This window comes from Triturus cristatus, chromosome 7 (genome assembly GCF_964204655.1).
Source record: "Triturus cristatus chromosome 7, aTriCri1.1, whole genome shotgun sequence".
NCBI classification, from domain to species: domain Eukaryota; kingdom Metazoa; phylum Chordata; class Amphibia; order Caudata; family Salamandridae; genus Triturus; species Triturus cristatus.
Window position 1 is genome coordinate 394382901 of NC_140590.1, and position 8649 is coordinate 394391549.

General features: G+C 44.7%; 1 protein-coding gene across 2 annotated transcripts in view; it reads left to right on the forward strand.

Moving 5' to 3' along the window:
• Window positions 1-7554, forward strand: part of LOC146809770 (CD209 antigen-like protein C) — a 255939-nt gene extending 248385 nt beyond the window's left edge. For both annotated transcript variants that reach the window (XM_085616620.1, XM_085616621.1), the window contains exon 6: window positions 909-7554. In XM_085616620.1, the coding sequence (XP_085472746.1) occupies window positions 909-1065 (157 nt within the window). In that variant the 3' untranslated portion in view covers window positions 1066-7554. The remainder of the gene's footprint in view (window positions 1-908) is intronic.
• Window positions 7555-8649: the final 1095 nt, after the last annotated feature.

An 8649-nucleotide genomic window follows, 5' to 3' on the forward strand; every position in this document is an offset into this window, starting at 1 on the left:
CTTTTTTCTCATTTCCCTTTTGTTTGGAAGAGATGGACGGGCCCGCTTTATTGGTTTAGGGCGGCAGGGCAAAGGGGCGGCAAATTGGTACCTTGCTGGGAGTGGCAGATGTCTGTGCACGGGTGCCAAATAAGGACATGAATCCACGTGCTTGTAACACATACTGGACCAATGACTGCACAGCCTTTCAGCGGAGACAGCAGTGATTCGCCACAATTTCTCAAGGCCGAACGATGGCAGAACATTGAACACAATGTTTGGGATGCACAGCAGAGTCGGCCTTTGCTAATGCCCTGGGGCCACTTAAATCTGGCACCCTCGCTTCTGCTGGCGAATAAAATGAGACAGTAAAATAAATAAACGTTATTGTTCCATCTTTACATTCGTAAGCCATACAATATGACAGAGTAATATGGAGAATATGGAGAATAAAAAACCCAAGCTCGAAATGAGACAGTAGACATGGGCGAGCCAAAGAATTAACAATGAGAGCTGAGCCAGAGCTGCCCCAGCCAAGGGACTGGTGTAACTCCAAGAGCTTGTGCATGAGTCCAGTCTAGAAAATATTTTCCACATTATTGTTGGTGTGTTGTTGGTGTGTGGTGGCAGGGGGTGAGAAGGCAATGGGAGGGCAAGGAATGGGATAGACGGGGTGTTAGAAACGTCTGCAGCATGATAATGATTAAAAGCACTTTATCTGAAACACTGGAGCCAAGTGAGAAGGGCGCTGCTGTTTGTATGATCTTAACCAGAGAGCTCTGTGCGCCCCTCTGAAGATTGCCCACCTTGGTCTGGACCCAGCAAGCCCATGCCAAAGCTGGTCCTGATGCCAAGCAATTGCCAGCATAGTGAGACGAGCTGATGCTCCCGTGGATTGTTGTCTACAAATAACTTTGTCTTCTTTGCAGTTTTTGGCTTCCTGATGAGCCTAACAATAATGGTGGAATGGAGAACTGTGTGGAATTTTGGACTGTGATCTACAACTCAAGTGGATGGAATGACAGCCCATGCCGGCTTCTGAAACGCAGCCTGTGCCAACGACCAGCAGGCGTGGTATCGGCTTAACAGGAAGAGGTTCATGGACACCACCCGCACATTGAATGAGGTTCAATGGAAACTAGATCACAAAAGACAAAACTCCTATAAGACTAAAACAGCCATGACTTTAGGATACTGCACTCTCTTCTGACAGTTGTACTTCCTTCACCACATCTGATTAGTGTTAGGGCACATGAACAATATGCAAACGTTTTACTTCCTACCAGCTAAACCTTTGATAAAGCTGCTTTCTGAACTATCTTTCCAGTGAAAGCGCTCTTCAGTCACCTGACCTACAGTAGGCCCATTAACCATTTTAGTACCTCTTTTTGCTGCTGACCAAGACATCGGTAGGATCTATTTGTATGTGCACATGCATTTTTGTGTGTGTGTGTGTGTATGTGTGCATGTTTACGCATACATGCCCTTTGCTTTGATGCCGAGAATTGTATGGTCCACATAAAGTAACATTTGCTGTGCTGAAACATAGCAGGTGACCATGCCGTCTTCCCCAAGAGTCCCGACCACAGAAAAACAAAACCAGGGAAGATTGCAAATGAGAGCATCATTTTTGCAACAATGAAAGTTGAAACTGATTATCAAAGGGTGATTTCAGAACCTCTTATTATGGGCCACTCACTGCCAAAATGATGTCCTTTAGGGGTCCCTGCAGCTGTCCTTATAACTGATGTATCCTAGTGGACATTAGGTAGCAGCGGGGAGAACTTAAAAAAAGGTTGCATGCACGTCAACAGAATAGGTGCATCCCACCCTCACATTGGGTTCATCCTTCAAAAGAACTCTATAACTGAACCCATACCTCAAAAAATATCCCATCAACAAACTAAAATAAAATGTGGTTTTAACAATGATGATGTTTTATGCAAGAAACTTTTATATGTGTCCTGTTTTTTTAAACTATAATGTATAATTTTTAGGTCTCGCCTAGCAACGCACCGCGAAGCGCTGTCGCTAGCGAGATCTATTGTTAGTGACTTGCTTTGGAAGGGAGATAGGAGATGTTCACGTGCAGGATGGACTGCAATTATGAACGCGCCCGTGAACACGCGCTAGTTAACTTGCGATGTGCACATCTCCTGTCCCTCTTCCGTCGTCGCTAGGCTCATGCAGTTTAATTTTCTTAGTGTGCACGCGCGCTCAGCTCGGGATGTCCTCAAGCCCCGGTGAGCGACGCGCTTTCGCTTGTTTTATAAACCCCTCTAGGCTGAACCAGAGGCAATGAGTCCAAACCCGCCCCTGCTCCTACTCTATCATCTCTCTTCCGATCTGCTCCTTCTGATACAATATGGTGAGGGGGTTGTAATGCACCCTTTCACACAGTGCCCCCCAAAGCCCAACCTCAGGGTTTCTCAGCAACACCTCCATCCTCACCTGGTCGCAGCGGCTTGGTCAGGGTCAGCACCAGCAGCAGGAGGAGCAGGAAGGCGCCGCTGTCCGCTGGGGCCACCATTTAACCTTCGCGCATCCTCCCACCGTGCAGGAGGGGGCTCCTCGAGTTGTTTTGCCGGTGGAAGGGGGCTCTTGGAGCGCCAGGGCCCGACCTCTTGGGGACCTGCAGTGGTCTGCGCCCCCTGGTTTTGCTCTGTCCGGCAGTCGCTAAGCACACAAACTCCGGTTTCACAACAGCATAGTACCGGGCCCTTGCGGGCAGAGGCTTGTCTAGCCTAAGCAGCCTATCCTCGGTGCGCAGGCCCAGTTGAGCCAGGGACCGCTGCCTTCTCCGGCCCAGAAAACAGCATAGCGTCGGGCGCAGCCTCCTCTACATCCCAAACACTGCCGGCAGCCAGTCAGCGAGCGGAGGGCAACGTAAGGCCCACACGCACGTTCTCATGATTAATCCCCTCTTGGCAGGTATCAGAAGGCAATGCAAGCCTGCTCGCCTATCAGCGCACAGGAAGGCGGGTTTATATTTACATTCTCTTGAATGAGTAATGTTTTCAAAGGGCCGGGTTCTCCGCCTTTCAAGGAGTAGATGGTCTTCTTGGCGTCCTGTTGCTCATCGTAGTTTTTTTTCCCTCCAGTTTTACATACCGCGAACGCGACCCAAAGGCATTGGAGCGCTTTACGTGAGTACCAGTTCTATTCACATGGTCAAATTGCTATGTTTTTTGGGCGAATAGCTATGCTTTTTGGCCATGTGGAGATTAAATGATGTACCCATAATCAAAGTATGTTTAGCTGATGCGGACTCCAACCTTGTTTATTTTATTTAGAGGGGGGCAGCTGGAGAGTGCTTGTCGAAGGCTTCCTCCACAGTAAGAAGTACCTCCACCTCTGTTTCACCAATCCTCTCCACCCCCATTCCCCACATGGCTCCCCTCCTGTGCCCCCACGGTGCTTTGCCCCCACCTCACCATTCTCGGAGCCAGTGAAGGTCTTGCAGTCAAGAGATGACCTGCTGGGGCTTCCGCTGTTTCATCCTGGACATCTCCTTCCCGTGGGTGTCCGCTCTCGTCGCACCCAGGGTGCCCCCCCAGATGCAGTGGGTGCTGCCTGAGGCATCGGGTCTCGTTCAGGGTGCTCCGCACTCTCTATTGCGATTAGAGCTGAAAGAGGATCCCGTCCCCTCCCAGCAGCCTCCTCCAGGCCCTATTGTGCACCCAAAGAGGGCAGCTAATCCCCCACCCTACCCTCCGGGGCCCTCGCTGGCAGGAGGAGGGGGGCGTTAACCCTTCCCCTCCTGACCTCCTCCAGGCCAGGCAGCCGGCTGGTGATCCCCAGATTGGATAGGTGAGATTTTGATACTGCGACCGCTGTTCTCTGGATGGCCTTTAGACGCTAGAGGGAATGTAGGTGCTTCCAGTCAGACATTCGGGATTACCATTCTCTCAATTCTTGATGCACTCCTTGACCCAGTGTGCTTGCTTCATGGGCAGGCAGAATAAAGACCAGCAGGCCCTGATGTTTCGGACTTGGTAAACAGAGGACAGCTGGGACACTCTAACCAAGGCTTTGCGTTTTTTGGGGGATCTGCTCTTCTGTTACGTGATAGGTGTAAATCTGCATTTATATAGTGCCTACTACCCCAGACATGGTGTTACATAATAAACAAGCATTTGCAATGCAATAGGTCCCGCATTTGCGCGAGTTTAAGCTATTGGCTTTGTAAATGATAATGACTTTTATCTATGTTTCAAAAACCAAAACCTAAATAACCTAATAACAAAAACTCGAGTAAATGTGAGACCTGTTGCATTGCAAATGCTTGTTTGATTGTCATGGCATTGGACGGTTGTCTTGTCATTTAATGTCATTTAAATGTGAAGCTATGAGTACGTGTTAAAATTTGCAAAGTGTTTTTATATAAGTTTGGGCCAGATTTATATCTTGGTAGTTGGCATACTCTGTTGCAAAGGTGATAGAGTATGCTCAGCGCCAAGATAATGGTCCGCCCACCTGAATTAGATGCAGACGGACCATAGTTTTAATCACGTGTGAGATTACTCAGTCTCTGCTGTGATTAAACCCCTCCGGCGGCCCTGGGGAGTAAGGGCCATTGGAGGCAGGCCTGTAATTTCAACCACCTGATTTAGATGTGTGGAATTAGAGGTCACTTTTCACTTCCCGTCACCGCCAGTTAAACCCTGGCGGTAAGGGACAGTGAAAATGACTAAATGCTCCCTTTGCCATGGGAGACGGAACCCTGCACCTAACAGAGAAATACATTGATAGGAACCACCATGATTGCGGTTCTTGTCAATACTTTATAAATACCGCCAGCTTTGTGGTCATTTATAAATCTGGCGGGTGGCCCCTTCACCGGGACAACAGTGTAATTTACACTGTCGCCCTGGCAGAATACAAATCAGGCCTTTGGTCTTAAAAGTCTTTATGCTCTTCAAAACATGTGTGCTTTTGTTATATGCTTCAATGCATTGCCTAAAGAAACAACCAAGAATGAAAAAGGTATAGGAAAGAATCTCTTCCATACAATAAACCCCTCTGACCAATAGGTAAACAAGACCATGTTGGTAAACAGATGAGCAATGCTTGACTTTTGCATTGAATCACCACAGACAAATAGTCTCATGCACTGAAGGGCCATCTAAATTGCTACACACACCTCCTTTTGTATGATGGGTAACCACAGATAAGACTCAATTGCACCCACAAAACTGGTACACAGTAGCAACATATTAGCCCCTGTAAAATACACATGATACTATTGCGTTGTGCGAAATCCATTTCTGTAAGGCCAGGGTCACCCATGTGCAGAGGACGGGTTCCAAGCACAAGCCAATGTAAATTTTGAATTCATTCAACTGAAAAACAACACTTGGATCCACAACCTACTCCGTGACATCCAAGTCAAACGTTTAATCTAGTGAGGGACTCAAATATCTCCAGCTGACAAGCAAACTCAACTTCAGTCTCTTACAGTACTCCAGCATTCCCCTTAAACCCAGGAAGCTTTCTCAAGAAACCACCTGACTTGTCTCTCCCAGTCCACAACCATGACACAGACCAGTGAGATGGACAGGAGCCACTCAAGGGTTCTCGGCATTCACTCTGGCAAGCCAATCACTAGACTAGTGGCTTTGAAAGTTTTGCAACTTTGCCTGTGCCGCTTAGTGAATTTTTTTTTTTTTATTTCGTCAACTTGTTGAACGTCTTGACGTTTAAAACATGCAAGTGAAAAATTAACATAAGGTAGATTATTATTTTTTTGCAGAGTTTTATATAGCGCGAACTTGACCCGAATCCAATCAGGTGTTAGAGCGCTTTACATAGCACCAGTTACGTTACATGAGGACACACATTAATTTTTTGTTAGGCACGGGGAGATTAAGTGATTTGTCCAGAATCACAGGAAGTTCAGCGTCATTACCGAGACTCGAACCCAGTTCCCCAGGTCCGAGGTCGAGCGCCCTAGCCGTTAGGCCAACTCCTGAAAGAAAATCTCAGAAAAATCCACTATTACAAGATGTTTTCTCCTGTGAAGTAGATTTTTGTTGGGGAATCTCCCTAGGAAGGTTTATTAAGAAAAATTGCAAAAAGAACTATTGATGGACAGAATGCAGAATAATGTCATGCATTCACCCCAGTACAAAGATCTGGGCCTAAATCCATCGTTATTTAGGCCCAGATCTCTGTACTGGGGTGAATGTATGAAATTGTTCTGCATTCTGTCCATCAACTGTTGTTTTTGTATTAGGAAAAATTGTCACTATGCTTTTTTGGTGGGAACGTTTGAACATGTGCGAAATCTACAGGCAGGGTATGTTGCTGCAGTTTCCTACCATTTCTGGCTGCATTGCTGAATCCCCCATTGCGCACGGTCCTAGGACCTCTGGATAGTAATGTGTAGCTGCAGTCTTTGAGGCATTTTGTACCTGTCAGGTAAGAGCCAAAGAATCACAGATTCACAGTAAAGGAGAAGAGGCCAAGAAACAGATAAATAAATGCAGGATCGCTAAATGCCTTCAGCCCACTGGAGTTTTGAGAACGTTAGGGTCTCCTTTGTCACCTGTTAGGAGTCGCATCCTCCCTCAAATGTTTCATCCACTACTCTAGGTACTATTAAGTAGGTTAGAAAGGATATCAATTAAAAACTTGTTGAACGAGCATGAACTTGATATCTCCATACAAATGTGTCCCCTAAACGTGTGCATAATATGCACTCACAAATACACACACCACACATACACACACATTTTGAAACATCTTCAAACTTCAATGATGCTCCAGTGAAGGCATTCGTAAGTTGGCTAGAAATTGTGTTGATGCTTGTGCTGAGAGCAAAACATTGATGACTCTATACAGCTAAAATCTCTTATAGATTTCCATGGCGAGAGAGTGAGAGACACACGCATGCACGCACACACACACACAAAACATCACCAGCAAACCCCTCTTTTCTAAATGTTGCCATTATTAAAGTTTACATTAACTTAATAACTTTATGGGCCTTTTCAAGTACCATAAGCTCAATAGAATAGACTGTGGTTGGTGGCTTGATAGGCAAAACCCCATGCCTCCCTTCTTTTTGCATCGAACATGTCAGTTCCAAAATGCTGAATCTGCATGCTTTCGAACTGCTGGTAAGTAGACCGAAGCATACTATTTAATATTGAAGGATCATGCTATGTACCTCCAAGTCCAGCACAGGTCGCATCCTATTAAAATACTACATGTCCTTACCTTTGTGTGCACTCACACACAGAAACACCTTTTACATTTATGAATAGACTTTACATTTCCACTTTTCTAAGTCAGTAGGCTAGAGGTTAAAGATGAGATTTTTTTGCAGAGACAAAAAACATGATAGTCTGATGCCATGCACAAACATACATTAAAAAATGTTTTCATCAACTTCAAATTGGCAAGCAATTTGTCTTCACACTGTTCTGGCCACCCTCCTCCTCTACTAAGTGAATCGCTGTTTGATGTCTTTGAACTGCTGGTAGGTGTTTTACTGCAGGAAGCCTTGCAATATTGATGAATCAAGGAATGCTGGTCCTCTACACACAGAATAATCCAATAAAATGCTATCAAAGTCTCAAGGAATCTTGTAATATATTATTTATAAAGGGGGCTATAAACAAGCATTGGTAAATGCATTAGGTTTTGTCTATGATTAATAATAAGTTGTTTTTTGTTGCAAGTTGTAGTTTGGTGACTAGTTGTGCAATATAAGTTATTGAAACTGTGCTGAAATGCTAGGACTTGTTTTTTAAGAAAGGCAATATATTGTGTTGTTACTTGTTTTATTATAAATTTAGGATATAAAAACGTTTTTAAAAAGCAGTCCCTACAGGTAACAAGCATGCATAAAATGCGTGCTGCTGCCACAACAGTTTTCCACAAAATGGATGGCCCTAAAAACAAGATAATAAGTTGAAAGGCATTGGAGGCAAGAAGGTTAAAAAAGTATATACATCAACAAGCAGATTAGAAATGCGTGCATACAGGATGATAAAAACAACCCCACAAAAGTACATTAGACATTCTGCAGACAGGACAAGGCAGACAACATAAAAGAAATGGTGTTAACAAGCACACTCTAAATGTACAGCAATAACGATCTGAAAAATTAGGCAAATGTCCTCCTTTATGTACCGTAGCTTCAACAATCCACCAATATAGACTTAGCAGAAAAGGTCACTTTATTAAGACAGGTAGAAACAGATGTTTTCCTTAAACAAAGATTAACAGGCATTATCATATAAACCCCCTTTTTTGCATTATGCTTCAACCAAAAAACCCCAAAACGTTTTATCATAAACCCAAATAGTTTCATAAACCCAAATAGTTCCAACAAACTTGCATAAATGCACCCCATGTAATGCAATAAAACCATCATTTCCTTTCCCGCCTTTGTTTCTTTACCTTTCCCCTCCCCAGCCTCACCCAGATAGATGGATAAGCCCGCTCCAGACTATCCAAACCCCCCCCCCACAAAAACGCCTATTAATAAAAAATGACTTAAAAAGGAAAAACTGTTACCCGTCTGATAGTGATGAATTTTTTATTTATTTATTTATTTTATACATATAGAAAATAGGGTGGGTGGGTCAAAAAAGCACACTGCACCTTCCCTTCAAAAAAGCCCTCCCGCCAAAAACCCCTCCTATTTAAAACCTACCACTA